The sequence below is a fragment of the Orbicella faveolata genome, unplaced genomic scaffold (assembly GCF_042242905.1).
Source record: "Orbicella faveolata isolate gen_17 unplaced genomic scaffold, um_ofav_v1 contig_25, whole genome shotgun sequence".
In the NCBI taxonomy this organism is placed as follows: domain Eukaryota; kingdom Metazoa; phylum Cnidaria; class Anthozoa; order Scleractinia; family Merulinidae; genus Orbicella; species Orbicella faveolata.
Window position 1 is genome coordinate 10,417,577 of NW_028301553.1, and position 22,192 is coordinate 10,439,768.

The window sequence follows — 22,192 nt, forward strand, 5'->3', positions numbered from 1 at the left end:
GTACTTAATTTTCAGTTGAATTCAAGATTATGGTAATTTGGATTTTATCTCAGTCTATTTAATTGCTGTTTACAAAGCATTCTCAAAAATCAAGCACAAAATATCAATACCAAAGTGGTTGCCTTAGCGTTAAAAGAAATGGAAGAAGCTTGGAAAATAATATGTGTGGTTACCTAATAGAGGTTTCATGTACAACCAGTGGTTAAACTGATCTTTTTAGTGTGAAATTTAATTGGGCGTATGACTACAGGTTTCTCCTCATGAACAGTGTATGGGATACCACAACTGTATTTTAATCCATCACCAGGTTAGCATATGTGGAACCTGACCAAGTGCTCCATAGGGTTGGCTTGACCGGGATTAAACATCTCATTGAGGAAGAGTGGTAGAACTCCTTCTCCCTGTAAACTAGAAAATCATTTTTTAAATTGTGTTTCATTAAACTAACCTCTCTTGTTCTATCCAGGATATGGTTTGGGAAAGCAATTTACTCAACACCATGAAGTAACAACAAGAGAAACAACACACGAGTCAGAACAAGACATTGCTGCTGACGACACAAGACATCTTGTAAGTGGAGAAGATTTTATCGTTGTGTTATATGAATTTTGAGAACCTGTAAAATAGAAACTTATGTAACCTATATGTATGAGTGTGTTATTCAAAAATTGCCCATACCCCTTTTGTTGAAGGTTTGTTGGTTTTAATCCTGCACCTTTTTGGAAATTCCAGTTTAGCTTTATACCTTCCTTGAAAACCTTTGGTGTTTGAAACCTCTCTCTACATTGGAGTTTCCAATTAGCTTCCTTGGTGTTGGTCTAGGTATAATTTTGCTCACAAATGCAGGTTGCAAAGAGAACCAAGTTTTGGGCTTGCGTTGCCAGCAAGCTCGAAATACAATGCACTACATGTAGCTCGAAAGTAATTTTCACAAGTCCTCAAATACATTAATCTCTTAAAGTACTCCAGTTGTTAATATGAATTTCAGGACTGTCAAAAGACAATAAGCTTTGAAGTCCCATCTTCAAAGGAAAGTGGTAAAAATGTATTCTCGAGGGCAAAGAAAACCATGTCTAATAATATTGTTTTTGTTCTTTGATTCAGGAAATGACAGATTATGGAGGTGGTATCCACCTTGTTAAAGCTGCTTTTCCATTTAATGGACGAGATGAAGATGAGGTATGAGTGCCACTCGCAGGCTTGTAACATTTTAAGTCAGTATGCCCTTTCCTTGTTGGTTAAATATGATAAATTTTATGGTTAGGAAAGGTAATGTTATCATCAAGGGGAAACTCAAATTTCCATGGGTTAAAGCTGAGGTAAAGTCTGCATGCATGCAAGCCTACATGTAGTGTAAGATGTGTGCTGAGATTGGGTTTTATATCAAAGCAACTGCTATCCCACCCCCTGGAGGGTCACTTGGCCGTATCAGGATTACATGTACCCTCAGAATTAGAGTCGCTGATACCCGTTTGTATACCTGGGTGGAGACAGACACTCTTGAGAATTTTAGTACCTTGTCAGGTCACTTGACCTGAAGTCCTGCACACTAGCCAGTACACTATCCTGCTCCCCTCAGTGCAAGCAATGGAGTTTGCAAACTACAGTATGTAGATGTTGATGCCACTGACCATCATGGTTACTCACAGAAAACTAAGGGAAAGAGAAAGCATTTCTGATCACTCAAATATTGGGGGTGTCCTTGATTTCTGTGATGTTTGGTAATCATTCCTGATTTAGGATAACATACATTGCAAGAATCTGTCCCGTCCAAAGTATGTTTTAATAGGTTGGTGTTTAACCCTGATGCAGGGTTTCATAAGTATCCTACAAAAACTCCAGCTCCAACTGGGAACATTGGTTTCAAGTTAGAATCAGGGTTTTAGCCAGAATTTGGAAAGTGGCTGTCCAAAATGTGCTATAATAGTGCCTGCTCAAATGAGCAATTTACAAGGCAACATATTAAAAATAAAAAAAAAGACATTTCTTTAGAAAGTGGCCATCCACAGGATGCCTGGACAACCATCTAGCTAAAAGCCTGGTTAGAACAAAATCCCTGAATGTCCTGACATACAGTACCGATCAGAAGAAACCTAACAGCGAACGCTTGACTGAACGCGTTCTGTTTCCGTTCCACATGCATTCCCGTTCCCGTTCTGTATCCGTTCCGTATCCGTTCTGTATCCGTTCCGTTCCCATTCTGTGTCCATTCTGTGCTGTTCTGTTCCTGTTCTATTAGTGTTCCATTGGTAAGCGTTCTTGGAACTCATTCAGAGGAACAAGGTTTCTGAAAACTTGTTTACAAGATTAGCGACACTCATTTGCATTTCATAAAATGGGTTAAAACTGTCGCCTTTTTGCGAGAATACAGACAGTGAACTTAAATTTTCGTGGTGAAAATATGAGTCCAGTTACTCAAAATATACGGGAAGATGATAATGTAACTTCAAGGCCAGTTTATAGTAAGTCTTTCTCCGAAAAGATACAAAGTGACCGGTAATGTGCGATTGCCTGAGGAAAAGAAGAAGTAAACCAGCTTGCCAAGCACTTTCAACGCCATGGATGAAAAGATACAAGCAAAAGATGAACTTTGGGCTCTTGTATTTACACAAATACTTTAAGTGAGATTTAACATTGAAGTATCGCCAAAAGCTGTTTGGCGAATGCGGCAGAAACTTGGCTGGTGGACGCGAGCAGTGCAAAGTACTGACAAACAGCCGAAGCGAGCATTTTATGATGTTATTTTCACAGGCGAATTTTCAGTTAAGACTGAACATTACCCTCGCCGATCCTTCCGCAAAGTTGGTGAACAACACCGTAATAAAGGTCAACCGAGACATCAATGTTTTGTTTTGTTTCTCTTCACGAGGAAACCTTTCTCGACTTGTCCATCCATTTCCTTATTTGGACATAAGCTGAGCTTGTTGACGATAACAAAATGGCCGCGATGAACATGAAATGGACAAGAAGATGTAGGGAAGATGCTTGCTTAGTGCATGTAAAAAGAAATAAAAAAAGACATAAGATGATTTGTTCTGTCATTTTCTCAAGATCGCCGCGCTGGACAAAAATTGAAAGCACGTGTAATTAAAGTTACATCGTTTCCAAATCCTTGGTAAGCACTCTGATAGCGTAACTTACTACCATGTGTTCTAAAGAACGCGTTCTCTTATAGTTTGCACTCTGGAGAACGCTTTTTTTCCATTTTTGTGATTCGTAACCGTTCCTTATCCGTTCTATTTCCGTTTGGTATTCGTTCGGTATCCGTTCTGTATCCGTTCTGTATCCATTCTGTACCCGTTCCGTTCCCGTTCTCGTACCCGTTCTGTATCCATTCCGTTCCCGTTTGCAAACGCGTTCCCCTTTTAGGTTTCTTCTGATTGGTGCTGTACAGCCTTATTCATGTGTCACATGGCATTGAGACTGGTGGTGATGATGATGATGATGATGATGATGATGAATGTTCTTGGAAGTTTGATGGAGCTATAAGTGATATTGTCCTACTTTTCTTTTTTGATAGCTTTGCTTTGAGAGAGGAGACATCCTAGAAGTCACTAAGGTAGGTGTTTAACCAATGGGGCCAATATATCTGCACATGTAAATTAGCCATAGTTGAGTAAGTGTTTGGTTGATTCGTTTTCAATATTTCTCTTTAGGCGGTGGATGGAGGATGGTGGGAAGGAACCTTAAATGGCAAAGTTGGATGGTTTCCCAGCAACTATGTCAAAGAAATATCAGCAAGTGTGTACCTCTCCTTTTGTATTGTTCTGCCTTAAGTACATGTATAAACATGATGTACTAAAAACAGCTTTAGGATGTACCTGTATGTGTACATACTAAAAAATACCGTTCATTTGTGAACAGGTCCTGAACCTACAACACCAGTTACACCTGTGCCATCCTCATTATCATCAAGCAAACGAGAAAGTGCAAGAGTCTATCATAACCTGGTGAGAGTGGTATTTTGTTACTGTGAAGTTGTTTTGATGAATCAGAGGTGCTATGAATTAGGGAGAACAATTAAAACAGAAAATAATTAATATATATGTTTGTTGGGAATCAATGAAAAATTGAACATAACATGTATACATGTCCAACCAAATTTAAAATTCCTCAAGGACTCCAGTCAGCAAAATAAAAATTGCCATTACTTCATGGAAGTACATGTATTTGGGGTGTAATGAGCATCGGGTTGTCACTGGTTGAACTTATGAAATGTTTGAAGCAAGAAGAATATCATTTGAGCTGAATATCTTCCTCTCTATGCAGGACTGTTGCCAGAACAACAATGTGTCTGTACATAGCCAAAGTCCCTGGACTGAGACTTTCAGTTATTATCGTATCGTTTCGTATCATAGCGTTGCATTGCATTGTGTTGCGTAGGGTAGTATATATATTCATCTGGTCAGCTGGCCAATGATCTGTTCTTAGGCTATTGTTTGTTCCCCCAGTGCCTGGTTTGTTGATTGCCTGTTTTCTTGGCTTGTTTTTGAAGTAGTTTTTGATGTTTTACTGTAACTACAGGTGGTTCAAAATATATTGGATACAGAGAGAGCCCATGTTAGTGAACTGCAAGTAAGTCCTCATTTATAGTCTAGATACTCTTCCTTTAATCCACAGTGTACGGGTTTATTGAACATGTTTTAATTCGTAAAATGGAAATATACAAGTCAAACATTTTTAATTCACATAATTTTACATACCGGAATATATATATTTTTTTGCACAGATACATCTATTTTTTGTTTAAATAACACTGAAACAGATATATACGTGCACTGGCCAGGGAGGAATGTTTTGAGCTTTAGATTTAACAGTTATTTTTTTGTAATATCGCAGGCCCTACTGCAAAATTATTTAAAACCCCTGCAAGCATCAAACGTGTAAGTATTCATGTCTTAAACCTGTAAGTGAAATTTTGTGTGGTCAAGTTATAAGTTGTCAGCATAGCAGGAAATAACATATGTCTAGGAAAATATTGCAGTTGTTAGATCTATTAACTTAGAAGTGTGTTTAGATGAGAGGTCTAGATGCACTCATCTTCTTGAAAATGATTGAAAATCACTGTAATATGAACACATCTTATATTTTTGGTGACAAGTCAAGACTGCACTGTCAGTCTTGCTATTTTTAATTATTGAAAAGCCATCTTTATGAAACCCCTGCAATGTAGTCTTGTTCTGCATGTTGAGCTCCTCCTGCTTCTAGAGTACATCTCAACTTTCATATCCTCGTCCACTTTTCTCCTCTAGTGGTATATATCTACCATGAACACGTAGTTAATAGTGAGCATACATACTTTTTTCATTGCATCTTATTGTTGTGTTGTTGATCCTTAGCTAATGTTTGTATGTGATGTTCCACAGATTACCAGCGAAAGACATGAAAGTTCTCGCTGGAAACTTTGAAGAGATTGTACAGTTTCAGCAGATGTTTTTTAATGTCATGGACGAGTGCTCACAGTAAGTGAAATCACAGTGGCTTACAAGTACATGTAATATATCAAACACGAAAGACAGTGTTTGACTGCATTTCCAAACACTGAGAAGAGAATTGAAAATACGACACGTAGTGGAGTATTTTTGACAAACTTCGAGGTGTTTGGAAATTATTGTCAAACACTGTCTTGAGTGTTTGATATATCTTCTCGATCAAAACTAAAATGAAGGAGAAAACGGATAAATAAAATCGTAAAAATCCATGCTAAGTAAGATAATTTTGATATCCAAGCACCATCATGGTCATGATTTCCTTTGTTTAAAATCGATGAATTATTAAAGAGTTTGAGAAGTACATGTAGAAGTTTGTTTTAATCTGTCCAACTATTTTATTCCTGGGTCTAACACATGCTTTATTCTCACAACTATCCAGTTTTAATTTTTTTGATGTTATCAAAGGGTATAAATTGAAGGATGAATTAGTATAATTGTGGTTTATTTTTTGCACTTAAAAGCGTACTTCAGGTGTGCCGTGTGGGTGCCATTATCTTATGCACTGAAAGTTATTTAGAACCATCTCTGAAAGTCACAACAGAAAAAAGGTTGATAAGTTCAAAAGTAACAACGGATGTTACTTCTCAATCTTTGTGGTAGTTCAAGTTTGATGGAAACAATTTCCCAGTAAGCGTCAATTGCATTGTATATCAATTTATGCACTGTGTGTGCATGCTATGTTAATTTATGTGTGCTACATAATCATGTGCTGTTAGGGGCGACCTTCACCATTCACACTGTTCTTTATAATTGGCCAAACGAAACGATAGGTAAAGAACACAAATAATGTCCTAAGCCCTAAAAACAAAAGAGGTGCAGATTAGTATGACAAAAAAAAAAATTCAAAAAAAAGAGCTTTTTAAGTGGTGCAGATCATTGTTCTAGACAATTTCTCAGTTTAAACCATGCACCATAATGTTATGATTCTTTTAATTAGTAAATTATTTACTAGTAATTTTTAATTGAATTGTTAAATTGAATTTTAATTGAATTTCTTTAATACAGCCTCCCTTTACCTCAGCAAAGAATGGGAGCTAGCTATCTACAGATTGCTCCTCAGGTACAATCTTTGTTCGTTAATAGTTGATTGGCAGTGCCATTAATGATGATTTTTTTAGTTGTGTTTGGTAATGAGGATTGACGGTATTGTCTTTTTGATTTCATTTAATAATGATAGATGAAGGAGTTTTACATGATGTACTGTGCAAACCACCCTAGAGCAGTTGAGGTGTTGACCAAGTACAGGTAACTGGAATTTCTTGAAATCCTTCCCCACTCTTCAGCTCAATAAAACAGAACTTTGTAAAATTTGCTCTGACCAAATGGTATGATCTGTAAATTTTATCACTTTCCAGTGGAAAAGTGTTTGACTGTAAGACAAACTGTTCTATTCACAGGATATGGATTTTCCTGGTGAATAGCATTATTAATAGCAAAAGCATGCCACAAGCACAATTGGCATTTGTTGCAAAGTTCTGCACATTCTTACACAGCTGCTGTTTGAGACCCCAAAGAGCATGGCTTCCCTCAAAGGCTGCTGACCAGCTTTGGCTTGAGTCAGACTTTGCCAAAATTGGATTTAGTGTGTTTGAGCGACCAGGACCTGAGCTTTTGCAAAATTGTGTGTAATGTGCTCAATATATATTCCTGGTAATTTTGTTTGTGTAAATATTCCCTAGAAAATTTTTTTATCCAAACAGCATTTATTAGCTAGAATTGCAAGCCATGCTCCCTGCCCCATATTTTAAATGTACATGTACATGTAAGTCATTTAGCCCCTAAGTTGATTAGGCCTAGAGACTTGCTAGCCCCTAACAGGAAGTTGATAAAGCCCCCACATAAGTTGGTAGTTAAAGTCTGCATACGAGCCAAGTGGCTCCTCAGGCTGAAGGTTATCCTGGTTTCAGTAGCATGAAGTGACTAGGAGTATTTCTACTACCCCCTGGATGGGATGCTAGTCTATTGCAGGGTTACCCCCCAGCATTAAATTCGCTAGTACCCATGTAAACACCTCGATGGGGAGAGGCACTGTGAGTGTAAAGTGTGTTGCCCAAGAACACAACACAATGTCTCCGATTAGGGCTTGAACCAGGACCGAGTTGAGCACACTTATTATGAGGCCACCACCATGTGGTTGGTTGTTTGCAAAAGGGAACTGGAGTCACGTCACATTTCTGGCTGCTGATTTGAAGCCGAGTGTGTGTGTTGATAGAGGAATGGGTTGGTTAGTACCGCGAAGCTAAACGTGACTATAAAAGTGCATGTGATAGAAGAATGGGATTTCATTTGATTATAATGTGACAAGAATGGAAACCAGGTAAACTTCATTCCTCTGTGTACTACACTCCTTGTGTGATAAACCTCACCATGTTGTAATGCTAATTACAAATAGGCTTTTAAGCAAAGGTATAATTGACTCAGCTGTCAAAGCTTTCTGGTTCAGCAAGAGACAGAATAATAATCAACTAAAGGCGAGATTTAATTGGGGGTTAATCGACTTGTCAGGTCCAAGCTCATCTACTTGTTGGGGGCTAGCAAGCGACAGGCCAATTGACTTGGCAGCTAAACACCCAGATACAGATGTACGCACATTTGTAGGTTGTGGTTCAGTTTTTCCCTCAGTACAATGTGGTGGTTTCCTTTGTTCTGGTGCATGTTGATAGATATGAGAAAAGAAAATATCAAATTGTACTAAGGGTAAAATTGAATCACAACATGGGCATTGCAGAAAAGAAAAAACTTAAAATATTGAGACATTATGTGAACTGTATGCAGCTGTGTTTATGTAGAGTCTTTAATATCTTTACTGATTGATGTTTTTTAATTATTCATAGTGACGAATTGTCAGCGTTTATTGAAAGTAAAGGAGCACCAGCACCTGGGATATTAACGTTGACAACAAGTCTCAGTAATGTAGGTTGAATTTATTGACTGTAAAATGAAGACAGAACATTTTAGCCATGGTCTATAGAGCGTTTTCACTCACGTGGCCAGCAGCCATGCAAATTTATTGGAACAAAAGAAAGTGTTCACATAAGAAAAGAGTTCAGCTCCCGTAGGATTGGTTTGGGACTCCAATATGGCTGCCGTTGCATCAGTCGAAAATGCACTATAATCTTTAACATTTTCACAAGAATGAAATGTTACCCAAGGCTGTCCAGAACAGAGCTCATGCAAATTTGTTTTTCATGACTTTTAGAGCAAAATATTTGACACTATGAGTAAGCTTCAAAACTAAAATAAAATTATGTGACCTTGTGTGTAGAAATCAAAACAAGAGAGATTCCTTGGTGATTAAGGTAAATATTTGGTTTCAAGGCTATTTTGGACTACTCTGCAATTGTGAGATGTTGTTTTAAAGGGCAGTTAGATAAAATCACTCTATTTTAGAGAATTACAGACTGAATTTACTGTTAGTAATATTGATATTTACATGTGGTCTCTAAGTTGGTAATTAGAGACAAGTGGCAGCCGGAAATACGTCAGTGTTCACAGGCTAAAAATAACCAAACTAACAAAAGAAAACAATGGAATCAGTGTCTAATAGTACATGTATCTAATTGTGTACTAACTATTTTATCACAGGTTAAGTAAAATCATTCTAACTTCCTTTCAATTTCTATGATTGTCAAAAATGCTACTGAGCCATCATTCACAGAAGTTATGTTTTTGAAATAATTTTCCATTTTGATTAAGTGTTGAATTGTGCATTATTTTCCTTAAGGTGGCTATGTGACTGAAAACAATTAAGCTGCAAAATTCCTAAATTCAAAAACTTTGAACTCACATGGTTCATTTTGAAGACCAAAGGAGACTAAACATGGTACTGCTGTCTCTTGTAGCCATCAATATTTATCCACAGTCTAAACCACTAAAAACATATCTCACTCGGAACTTTTTTATGTGCAATTTTTGTGGTTAGATTGTTTTTCTCATTTTGTCCTAGAAAACACATTCTTATTAACAGTATGACATTGCTACATTTTGTCAATGTTGTGTACCATAATTATATTCTATCAGTGTTTCTTGCATAATGAATTTCAGGTTTTATTACGTAATGTTTTGAAGATATTTTTGTTTATTATTCTGCACGAGTTTGCAAAAGGTGGCTGTTAAATATCGCAAATGTCCCTACATGTGAACCCAAAATTGATGTTAGTTTAACCTCAAAGGTCATAAAGAGAATTTTTACCACACAGTTTAAACCAAAAATATGTCTTTAAGGATTAACATTCCAATGCACAATTTATAGTTTAAAAAAATAGTTATTTACTGGGTAAAATATGGGAGAAAAAACAACTACTACCAATAACATTTAAAATCAAATATGCTTTAAAACAAAAGAAAATTGACATAATGCGATTTGCAGTCTGTTAATTGTTCATTAATATTAATTACTAACTGTTGTCACACTTTCTGCATCAAATTAACACAAATCAACTTGTTTCTCCATCAGCCCTTCAGACATCTAGGCAAGTATCCAAATCACATGAAAGAACTGGAGCGGCACCTTGAGGTACAGTTTACGCAGTAATAGAGTAATTACCAGTGTCACAGGCAGTGTTGCTGTGAAATTAGTGAAAAAGAAAAGCCGTCAATGGTCACATTGCTAAATACCAGAGCTAAGGTCAACAACAGATGAATTCTGGTTGACATTCATTTGACAGTGCCAAAGGTGTTGTCTTATTCAGATGTGTTTGCCATATTTGATATTTTATTTTCCCTTGAGCTGTTCAGCTTTTGTGCATTTTAACAATTTCTTAATCAGTCAAGTTTCTCAAAAAAAAATCTTCAAGCTGTAATGCTCAGGAAAAAATTGTGAACTGTGATCAAGAATTTTAAAAGAACTATGTCTATTCTTGTTTCACAAAAAGAGCTAAGAATAGTAAGGAATGTCCTAGAATCTCTTCAGAATTTTTTTGCAGGGATTTAGAGTTAATCATCTTTTAAAAGCCAGCTTAAACTTTGACTTCTATTGTTTCTTTTACTGCAGGAAGGGCATGTAGACGAATTAGACACTAAGAAGGCAATAGCTGTGTTTCAGAATTTGACTGTATGTATAATATAGACATACCTTTTGTTTATTAAATTGTAATTAACTTGCATCAACTCAGGTTTGTGCCACATGACATTATGTAGAATGAAATCTTTTTAACTGCGTGAGGACATTAATGAGTATTGCTGCTGTGTTTGCATGACCCATTGTTGTCTTCATGTGTTATTATCTTGTAATCACTGTTAACTAATAAAAGGTTTTTGTAAAAAAATTCCTATATTGCCCTGTTTGTTATCAGCATAGTTGTCATGGTCACAAATCCCTGCTGTACCATGATCTCTACAACATCTGCACTGATTAACTGCTGTTTTAATGAATGTTCCTCTTTGACGGCAATTGATAAGGTTCAAGACAAAGCTAAGTGCAATGTTACTGCTGCGTCTAGTACCTCACAGCTGCAGCCTCAGGATGTGTAATTTCTTCCGATTTCAGACAAGTTGTCATGAGACGAGAAAAAGGAAAGAAACAGAGTTAGAAATGTTGACAGGGACAATAGAAGGATGGGAAGAAGAGGTAACATGATACTGACAAGAACTGTTGTGAGATCTTGGCCAAATTACTTGACCAAAGAGTGAAGTTTTGACACTATTTTGGATAACTGCACGTACATAGAACAGAGCTTCTACAATATGGAGCTGCTTGTTCCTGTACATTGTTATATCTGGGGTGGATCTTTCTTGCTTTGCATTACATTAACATTACATGTTGTACCAGGTTACTGTTTCAGTGGATGTAAATGAAAAGCGTTTTCTCAGCTTTTTTCCTGACTTGTGCTGACAGTACCTTTATTAAATGTACAAGTACATTTTGTTGTGATTGCTTAAACACTAGAAAACAAGTTTGTATAGAAAGACTTAAATTTATTTTTTGTGCTCAATCCATCAGTAATGACGTATGAAGTTACAGTCTTGAAATTTTAGAGCCCTTAGTGGCTCAGTTAAATCTGAATATATTTTATATGGTAGAATGTAGAATTGATAAATATTGAGCATCTGTGTGAAATGCTTCAAGAGTCAATAACTGGAATTGTCATCTTGAACAATCACAAAAGGTATCCTGAAGATCTATTATAAAATTTCAACTATTTGAAACTTCAGACCAAAACTGCCTTGAACTTTAATGTTATCACTGATGAACTGAAGCCTAGACAGCTAATACAGCTAATATACTTAACAGGTCAGGCGCAGTATACAGACTCGTTCACTTGACTAACTTGAACTTCTGTTGATAATGGTTGATTTATTTATAAATGCCTGCTATATTATTAGTACTTATTGATTTCTTCCAGGACATTAGTAAAGAAGGAGATCTTATTTTGATGTCACAGTTCCTTATACATGGAGAAAATGGGGTAATGGCTTTGGTTATTTTGCTTTTAATGATGTTTTAAATGTCTAATTAAATCCATACTGGGTAGCATTTAGTTTCAGGCACAATATAATTGATGTCAAATTGTACTAAGTGACTGATCAGTTTGCAAAGTAATGGGATGAGAAAAAAATCTGAGGTCTGCCAAAACAGACTTGGTTCAAGTTTCATGTTGTCATGTTTTTCTTCTGAAAAATAAGTTTCAACATAGAAAGGTCCTGCGAGTGTCAAAGTTACACTGATATTGTACACATTTTTGTTCTTTCAAGTGTTTTTTTTTTTTGAAGCAGTCACAGTTAATATTTCTTTGTATAACTTGTATTTTATTGTGGTTCACCAATTGTAGTTTGTTTCAACCAGGTCACAGTCCTAACAGTCAATTTCTATGTAGTCTGAAAATCATAAAAATTTTATGATTATCATTTAATGATAATCTTGAACAGGATGCTTGGGTTGTTTGCTAATTAAACAAATTATTGTTCAGTAACATCTCATCTATCAGACATCCTTTGTGGGGCTGAAGACATTTACTGTTTAGATCTTCTGAATGTTGTTTTAGCATACAATAGTGATGGCTAGTCTAATGCAGTTCTTTATTTTTTCTTGTCAACTCAATATCATTGGTTTTGGATGACCTGTTTTTCTGTAACTTCTAAACTTGTATTGAGTGTATTGCATTGTTTATTGGAAAATCTAGATGAATGGAATAGTGACCATAATTTTGCATCCTAATTGTGTTGAATTCACAGTAAAATAAAGCTGCCTAAGCAGTGGTTAAAACTTGTGGTAGTTTAAATGTTTTGATATATTCTGCTTACTGTACTGGCTGCTTTACTTGTAGTATACAGTCATGTAGTTTGCCAGAGTAGTTTGCACCCCATTGTTAAGTAAAAAATTAATAAATAATAATTAATAAATTGTCATGATGCATTGGTACAAAAAAGACAGACAGCTAAGGAACTTATAAATACGATCTGTTATTTTCAAAAGGTCAGACAAGCAGGTCATTTGATCAATGTCAGTGCTATATTCCTGAATGTTTTGTTTGAACCATGGGTTTACAGTTTGTTGTTGAACTAATGAATTCTCTTATCTGTAACAACAACACTTAACTTACATTATCAACAAGACCTGACGCATTTTGTGTATTTTCCACCCAGGAGGTCCGAGAAAGATCATTTCTTCTGTTTCCAAACTGTCTGATTATACTTTCAGTAAATGCAAATGCCTGTGGATATAGATTTGAGGTAAATTTGGACATTTCGTATAGTTACACATTTTATGTACAGTAGCTTATTGTGTGTTCTATTATAATTCAGGCAGGTATTTTAGTCATAGCAGTGTTTGTTTGCAAGTTGAATTGAATTTGTTGTGGAGGTGTTACGATATCTTTTGTTCTATTTAACTTTGGCATTATTAATTTCGTTGTATGCAGATCTTTATTGTAACCATGAAGAGCAAACAATAGTCCTTATTTAGATGTTCTTTCTTATATTTTTTCAATTTTTGTACTTGATGCCATTGACATCTTTGTTAACAGCTTATAATGAGATTATACACATGTGTAATGTTTTTGATCTCTGCAATTTACCTTATCAGGGAAATGATCAAATCACTTTTTTCATGTGACCTGTATAGTTAACATTGCATAGGTACTGGAGGATGAAATTTGATGTTTATCTGATAAACCTTAAGAATTACAAAATCATTTGGTTCACTGTTATGTAGTTATCAAATGAATTATATTCAGCTTCTCATACTGTAGACCTCTTTTAGTCGTGTTAAATAGATCTGTTGTTCATACCTACTGTTATTTGATCTCATTACAGAAAAAGTATGACCTTTCAGACTTGACAATACGTTCACTGGAAGATTCAGAGGGCATTTTGAATGCATTTGAAATAAAAGGCAAGTGAAAGTCTTGAAATGTTTTCTTTTTCCTTTTAATTATCTTGTTGCTGAAGGAACTGCCATTTTCTCTTATTACATAGTACATGTCTAGGTTTTTTAAATCCTCTGTAATTATCCCCCAGCTCCCTTCACAACCCCTGTCCTTACCCTTCACAACCAAAACAATAAATAGCACCTTTTTTATATACCTGTACAGTTTACATATACCAATTGATCTGGAACTTAAATTGACAAACAGAACTTTTGTGCTAATGAACATGAATATTCTTTGAAGTTCCTTGGTTTATTGTTTCATGCATGTGCAAATTCAAAAGCAGGCAACATCCTTCTGAGACACTTCTTGGACCTACAATATTATTTACCTCATCATTATTTTAGGGATTTTTTGGGGTTGCATCAGACAGATTATTCATGTCCTATATTGATCTTGCAGTTAATGGAGATGTCATGAAACTGTCTACGAACCATGCCCACGAGAAGACAGCATGGCTTGACACTGTTCAGTTCCCTGGTCAAAGTCCCAAGGTTCGCCAATCCTCGGAAAAGGGTAGTGTGACATCACCATCACCCTGGGTGGAAAGACATCCTGCGTCACTATCAGAACGGACATATTCAAAATCAAGTCCTCCTCGAAGTGAATCTATTGGTTCACCGCCGAACTCAGCTACACCCAAGGGGTCTCTTAGTACTTCTGGAGTGCATTCACAGGTAAATGTGATATTTAACAGGAGGTCTATACAGTGTGTTTGTCAACATTTTTTGTTAAAAAACACGTCAATGTAATCGGTTAATTTTTACTTTATCATATAACAGTCTTCCAGTGATGGATCAAAGTTTCGTTCTGGGTCAACATCACATTCAGTAGCCACAGACCTGACGACGTTCAGCTCCGCCCCTCACAGTCCAAACAGAAAAGGACACTGGGATTTCACAAGGCTTAAACCCACCCCTCCTCTGAGGCCAGCATATGCACTGATTGCTAAGGAGGTACATGATACTTTGCCATTATTGTGCATATTCTTGTAATAATAACTACTTATTAACTGAGAGTGAGGTCTTTACAGGAAGTTCTCAGACCGAGACCTTGCCGTATCACTCAGTCAATACAGCAAGGTTGAGGTTTGAGGTTTCAGATTTTCCTGTTATGACCGAACGTATAAGGTCAATAAGTTGTTTAGCACATGGCATTTTGCTTTGTTTTTGAAAGCCTGTAATTGGCCCGTGGGCATTATGGGAGAATAATGCCCTACATTTAGCCAATCAGAGCGCATGTTATATCGGCTACAAGAGCAGGCCATATAATAATATTGTGCAATCCTTTTTTGTGGTTAAGAAAGCTACCTTTGATTAAAAAAAAAAAGAAACGTGCTAACTGCACCTTTTGATGACACGTGAACTCTGGTCATTCAACAGTTTTGTGTTTCACTTTTGTCAATTGTCTTAGTGGACCTCTCGGGAAACAGGTTAATGTTTAAATGAAAGGTTCAAAAGGGCTACTGAATCCATTTGCCTTCCCTTAGAGTAGCCCACAGTATGTCCTGTCGTTTAAAACATTCCCTGCACAAATCAGCGTGTAAGGTCAACACATTAATACAATAAAGGCAGCCAAAAGTCTAGTTTAAATTGTTTATTGAATTATAAAATTTGATTATTTCTGTGAAGGACACATCCACAGCGCATCGCTCCATGAGAGGCTTACTTCACCCGTCAAGGAAAAAGCAAGGTACATGTAAAGACTTGTAAATTGATACATCATACAGTACATGTACTTTTATGGGAAATACTCCATACCACACCTCTAATAGGCCATTTCCGAGTTGCCTTTTGCCCTTGTGTCAGAATGAATCTTTGTGCAAAACCATTCATATGAAAATGTTTTTGGCCTACATTTTCAATTTCATGCAAGTCAAGCTAATTTTCATATGAAAGGTTTTGCACGAGGACTAATTTTGAAACAGCGGCACAAGGTACCTCGAAAATAGCGTATTAACACCACACGTTTATTTTGAGTCAGGCAAGAGAACTGTAGGGCCATCTCCATAGTCCACACACACACAAAAAAAATTGCACTTGAGCTGTGAAGGACTGAAAGTTAGGAGTTAGCAAAAATGTTCTGTATGTTGCAACTAAAAAAAGACACAAAAATGTACGTAAAAAGGTGTTTCAAGGCAGCAATTCTTTTCTAAACTCAAAATTGACCTATCAGTCGTGTAGTTCATTTTTGCCAGTTTTACTACGAAGTAAGGTCTACATTTAGTTGGCTGAAGAACTTACTATATTCCAAATAGAAAACTAGTCCTAATTGTTTTAAATATATGTATCCTGGTAGTTAATATGTATCACAGTTTAATTTAGAATGAAGCAATGATGCATCATAGATTATACTGTAGCTTAAAAACCATTTCCCCTAATGATCTTGTCTACTAAATTCAACGTTATAATCTGTATGAATTACATAGGATAATAACATCACAGACACAAAATCCTCTGCACAATCACTTTTACACTTCTGTACTGTACAATTATATCATTTACAAATTCAAATAAGAAGTAAAAAACATTTATAAAAGAAATAAATTTTGAAATGAAATTATTTTTTCATGGCAAAAGTAAATGTATGATTTATTGTTAAAACTCAAGAACAGTTTTATCAAAAAAAAAAATGCACTGTGGTGATTGCTTCTTTAAAGAGGTTTTTGATGAAAACAAGGAAAATAAGATTATAAAACTGTCTACTACAATGTAGGTTGATCTTTAACTGCTTTCATGAACATTGACCTCTAATGTAATTGTTTAGATTTTAAATTGTTTTTTCAGCAGGAATTGCTACCTGAAAAAAAGTTGTCACTGTGATTTTGTGAGCATTTTTGCAGCCTATTTTCAGGCATTGAGTAAGAGTTTTGTTCTGATTAAATCAGAACAGATGAAAGACAGGTTACTTAATAATTTCTTGGTTCTTGTATCTATTCAGACTAAAACAGATTGTAAACATGGCATTGTTACTTAAGACCTGAAGCATTGCAGCATAATAGAGCTGCTTGAAATGCCACCAAAATAATTTATAACCTCAGGCAATTCCTGTTGAAGAAACAAGTAAAGTTTATGGGTTAATCTTGTCAATTAAACGTCTGAACTAACATGAAAAACCTATCTCCTCCCCTTCAACCAGTTTCCATCTCAAGGCCAAGTTTCAGAGGTGACTGATAACTTCTCTTCTAGGTTGTCTTACTCTTAATCCGCTTACATCTTTCAAATCTTGCACCTCAGACTGTAAGTAATCTTTCAAAATAAAGTTCTTCAATGCTTAAAATGTGCCCGTAAACGATCTTTTAACTTGCTGTTAATGCTCTGCTCTGTTACAAATAAAAGCTTTAAATTCTCACTACAGAAGAAATAAAATTTTAACTAAATTTAACTGTTACTGATAACTTGCAGTGGAGTTTTCTTTAACACCCATTTACGTGGTGTATTGAATTTTAGGCGTGACTCAGACAAAATTGAATCCATGTTTGATTTATGCTTATTTGCATTTTATGTGTCTGAGAATGGGTAAAAGTAAATAAACATGGGCATCCAATTTTTTTGAGCCATGCAACTATTCCAGTTTCAAGTTAAATGTAAACTGTACTATAAGAATTTCAACAGACAATTCAAAGTGCGGTATGCATTGTAATGTGGTTGGGGGTTAATAATTTATTTGCTCTCCCATCGCCCTATGTCCCACACCTCCATGATGGGCAGTAAGTGAGAATTAGTGTGGAATGACACAGCTCAGGCAATAAGCGTAATTTTATGTTTAACTTAGAAGTCTGTAATTCTAACCTGTAACAATCACACAAGCTGTTTATACCTTGGATTTCCTGTGCATTGTAAAATTATTTGTAAGTGAGTCTCTAAATAGTGATGGAAGTAATAAAAAAGGTTCTCCCTTTAGTTAATAATTATTTAAATTTCAATCTGGCATGACAATTTAAAATAGCTGCCATCTTCCTTAAAGTGTTTAGATAGGATAAAGTGATTGTAGAAAGGTTATGAGATTTCTTACAAAACGCACTCTTGTATTTTTTAAGGTCGATCAAAGAGTGAACTTGAAGATGACAAGCACAGTGGTAGCTCAGGTATGAGACAAAACAATAAGCTGCCTCATATGTACTGTGTGTTTGAATTCCATTTTTATCAAGCCTAAAATTTTGTGACTCTGTTAACATAAGCAATTTAACAATAATATTGTTCACTGTACCCAAATTCGCTATTAGCCAATCAGAAGCCATGTCTACTGTCCAATATCCTGCGAAATCAATACTGACCCTGTATTGCTACGATATCATGGTCACTTGGCCGAATTTGGGTACCGTAAATATCTAATGGTATGATTCAGCAACATGTCAGGGTTGTTTGGTCTTGCCATGGTATTTATTTATTTCTACGGCCCATGGCTTGAAGCATACCAAAACTGGCATGATTAGGTATAAAAACCAATAGTTATATGGAAACTTTGTTTAAACATTTCAGGAAGTAGTCGTGTATTAGAGGAAGATATGCTTATTCTTCGGGTCGTTGAAGCTTACTGTACAAGTGCGAGAGCAAGACATACGCTAAACAGTAAGTGTCAAGTACTATCCTTGTAATCAGATTTTGTTTCTCCAGAAGCGATCTCTCCTACGTAAGCCTGAGTAACTCAAGGTTTACTTAGTGAACGGTGTAAATGTAAGTTCAAGACGAAATATTTTGAGTTCAGTCATTTCACCGACAGTGAAGATTGCTTTGTACATTACATGTGCATGTACTTGAATCCCGCAATACAGAACTACTTTCAGATATATTGTGCTTCATTGTCATAGACAGACTGTACATGCACCTTAACAGTCCTTGAGATTATGTTGTATCATATGTAGAGTGTGTACTGTCTTCATTCAAGTGCTCAAGTAGGCAAGAACCAAAATGATGGATTTCGAAATGTTGAATCTAGCAAAATTTAGCTTTTCCCACCTACAGCTCAAATTAAATGTGTCCAGGGTGAAATGAACTCAGAGTCTTTTGTTGTGTACTCGTTTAATGAATTGATACAGTTGTAGTAAAGCATCATGGCCACTGCTGAATCTTTCATGTAGTTACATTTTGTTTTCACACTGTAGTGGTATAAAGATGTAGAGTACAATTTGCAGTAACTGTCAGAGTTGGGTGGTCAGTGAGTGATGCACTGAATTTGTTTTCACACTTTTCACCAATACTCTGCTTACTGAGTTATTGAAGATATTGAATTAGTTTTCTATCTTTACATCTTAATGAAGGTGACTTCTGTGTAGGAGAGTGGGGTGGGTGGCCTCTTATCCACAGTTTAGGCCTGTTTACGTGGAGAGAAATAATATTCCCTTATGGGAGGGGCGATCCCCACATTGAGCAGCCCTGGGCGAGAGCTTGTGTACAGCGGGAAGGGCCAATTTGTTATTTGGTCAGCAAGGAGAGATTTTTCATAAAGCTGCTTAGTAGAAAATGGCTCTAGGGGAAGGGTAACCCTGTTTGCAGGGAAAACCTCTCTCCTTATAAACAGGCCTGAGTCATCAGAAGAATCATCAATGCAACAGTACATGTAGAAGAGCTCTGATGTCAGTAAAATCTATACACCATTTGAACACCATTTTTGTGAAGCACTATATTAATATAGAAAAATTAGTTTAAATATGTTTGAAGATGAGTATTGCACGTCCTTTAATTTGAGGGTCAATACGAATAGTTACTGCTATTAGTGCCAGAAGGTATTTAACTTTACTTGCAATGTAGTCTTTGATATCGATTTAACCTGAAGAGAAGTGTATTGTTTGTGATTTCCAGTTATTTCAATTTCAAAAATGTACGAGGGTGATTTTCAAATTGTATTGTTCGTTGAGTATGAGAGTAACAAAATTCAGACCTGCAACAGCTTTTGTGCAAGTTCCTCAAAATGAATATGATTATGTTAGTTTATTGGTTAGTTGCACCCAGTTTTGTTATTTCCACTCTTTTAACCTTTTTTTTTTCAAATAAGAAATGTTATTGTCTCAGTCCTTGGTGAGTGATCAATACCCAGAGCGTTGTAAATTTTACTTTGATCATTGCCCTATTCTGATGTAACAATGATAACAATGAAGGCCTGTGTTGTATGAAAGTCAGCATACCATATGAATGTTAAAAACCAGATGTTTACAGTGCATTTATTTTAAATCAAAAGTTACTGTTTCTTTCTTTTTGTGTAACCTAGCTCACTGTTAATTGATTTAAATTTTTTGTTGTCACAAGCTGTTTTGGTTTTTGTCATTGTGTATTAAAATGCATTATTTGATTAAAACACATTTATGCATCAACCTATGTCCTTGTTGTTGCACTTCACTGCATGTGTCATGCTTACGTGTTCTTAATCTTAATTTTTTTTGTAACTGGCTGATTTCCAATCATATATTGGGATCACGTTTTAATCCTGTTTGAAACCACAGCCACCCTTTATAACATTAGCCAGAAATAATTGTATTGTTAGTGTCAATCAGCCAAGCATTCACGCACTTATCACGTTCTACACAATCTGTCACATCGTTACATGTTCAAACTTCTACCATTGTTAAACCCTTTTATGCAAGTGTAGGCATACATTGATTTAGATCCACTTTAGTTGCTGTTGGTACTCCGAAGTCTTTCTCATCATCCGTACTGATATCAAAAGTTAAATATGGTTTTACTGCGTTGCATAGTTAAATAGATAAGCCCACGTGGCATTTAATTTCTTGTAGGACATGTAATGAAGGTATAACAAACATCAAATCTTGGAATATGATTTATGAGACATTATTTCAATTATCTTCTGCCAGGATAAAAGTATGTTAAGCATTAATGCCATCGTGTACAGTAATATTGCACTTGAAACTAAGATCCAATTTGCTTCGTAAATTGCACTGCTTAGTTTTTTTTGGTATGCAAATTAACTATCAATTGTGTAATAATTTGAATCGCTAACCCTTTCGGAGTTTTAATTATTTCACAAATTTAATTGTGATTACTGTCCACTAATCTAATTTGTGTTAAAACGCTTCTTAACTTTGTCAAAGCCTTAATTTATGTGGTTGTAACCCTTGTGTGTGCAGCTTAAGCCCTTCCATGTGACCATTTAAATAAAAGCTTCTGAACAGAGGATTTGTTTGGTGCTATTCATTTTACAATATTTTGCAAATTGAGACACTACCTGTATGTAAATATCTTTAGTTTCAACTCTGGCATCATATTCTAAGTCTTTATTATACCTTCATTATGTGTACCTTAGCAGAAGATGCAAATAAACCCAAACCAAATGGGCCTGCTGAATGCATTCCAAATGACATCCCTGGTGATGAACATGATGGTAGTAACCATTCCAGTCGACCTAGAGGCGCCAAGATCTTGGCTCATGGATGCTGCCCGGGACTCGCAAGCAAGAGCAAAATGTACACATATTAATTTTAAAGTTACCGTCCTCTAAATGAATTTGAATACATTAATTTTTTAGGCATATACAAAGATATGCTCTGTGTTATAGTTAGTTTTGTCTAGGAGGAGTATTATTATTTTAGAACCACTATTCATGCAGTTCAGTGGTATAAATTTGGTTGACTCACTGTCAATATAGAAAAATTTTAACAATCGCATGTACGTCTGTATTTTGCGATGAAGGTTCATCTGTGGTTATTGCAAAAACGATTTTTGGTGGTCACATTGTTTTGGAATGATCTGACTTCTCCAAGGTACATGATGCGTACATGTTCAATGAATTAAGCAACTATTAAGAACGTTTTGTTGCACTGTTATTGCAATAATATTCTTGTATTGTTTGGGAGGTAGGAAAAGCGATATGGTAATTTGGGTTTAAGTCGTATCAAAAAGAGCCCCCAAGCGTCACTATAGTTGTTAGGTTAGTACTACTTATTGTGTTACTTTTAGATATTTTTGTTTATTCCCACAATCTACGATACCACTTTTATATTGATTTTAACTCAAAAATACAGTGTTACTAACGAATCTCCAAGACGGGACAATTGTAATACAAATCTATAGGTAGTCGTCCAAGAACCGAGTTTAAAAGGCATTAATTTCGTCCTGGTTACTCGTCCATTTTTAAATTATTCTTAAGATATTGATTTTTGAAACCAGTAGTTTACATGTAAGTTGTTTTTTGTATTTTGGAAATCACGTTGTGAACTTTTTTTTTAATTTTAACTTTGATACATTTTGTGACTGCAATACTGACCAGGCCTCGTTTTCAAAAGGTGAAATCGTAAGTGTATATAGAAAGAAGAGGAAGTACAGATAAGGCAGGGAAGTCCTATGCTATTTATGATTATAAGGTGAAGAAAGACTTACAATT

The 22,192-nt window shown here is 35.7% G+C and overlaps 1 protein-coding gene across 11 annotated transcripts in view; it reads left to right on the forward strand.

The window, feature by feature from the left end:
* Window positions 1–22,192, forward strand: part of LOC110049207 (rho guanine nucleotide exchange factor 7-like) — a 33,603-nt gene that overhangs the window by 3,238 nt on the left and 8,173 nt on the right. For 6 of the 11 annotated variants that reach the window (XM_089293077.1, XM_089293085.1, XM_089293080.1 and 3 more), the window contains 23 exons: window positions 467–570; window positions 1,105–1,179; window positions 3,521–3,559; window positions 3,657–3,741; window positions 3,865–3,950; window positions 4,525–4,575; window positions 4,840–4,883; window positions 5,367–5,462; window positions 6,498–6,552; window positions 6,670–6,737; window positions 8,327–8,405; window positions 9,949–10,008; window positions 10,486–10,545; window positions 10,981–11,061; window positions 11,837–11,899; window positions 13,077–13,163; window positions 13,746–13,824; window positions 14,261–14,535; window positions 14,641–14,814; window positions 15,490–15,550; window positions 17,047–17,097; window positions 17,898–17,945; window positions 18,340–18,429. In XM_089293077.1, coding sequence (XP_089149203.1) covers window positions 467–570; window positions 1,105–1,179; window positions 3,521–3,559; window positions 3,657–3,741; window positions 3,865–3,950; window positions 4,525–4,575; window positions 4,840–4,883; window positions 5,367–5,462; window positions 6,498–6,552; window positions 6,670–6,737; window positions 8,327–8,405; window positions 9,949–10,008; window positions 10,486–10,545; window positions 10,981–11,061; window positions 11,837–11,899; window positions 13,077–13,163; window positions 13,746–13,824; window positions 14,261–14,535; window positions 14,641–14,814; window positions 15,490–15,550; window positions 17,047–17,097; window positions 17,898–17,945; window positions 18,340–18,429 — 1,911 coding nt within the window. Of the gene's footprint in view, window positions 1–466; window positions 571–1,104; window positions 1,180–3,520; window positions 3,560–3,656; window positions 3,742–3,864; window positions 3,951–4,524; window positions 4,576–4,839; window positions 4,884–5,366; window positions 5,463–6,497; window positions 6,553–6,669; window positions 6,738–8,326; window positions 8,406–9,948; window positions 10,009–10,485; window positions 10,546–10,980; window positions 11,062–11,836; window positions 11,900–13,076; window positions 13,164–13,745; window positions 13,825–14,260; window positions 14,536–14,640; window positions 14,815–15,489; window positions 15,551–16,996; window positions 17,024–17,046; window positions 17,098–17,897; window positions 17,946–18,339; window positions 18,430–21,115; window positions 21,276–22,192 lie in introns of all 11 variants that reach the window. The other 5 variants (XM_089293081.1, XM_089293084.1, XM_089293082.1 and 2 more) reach the window with 4 other exon arrangements.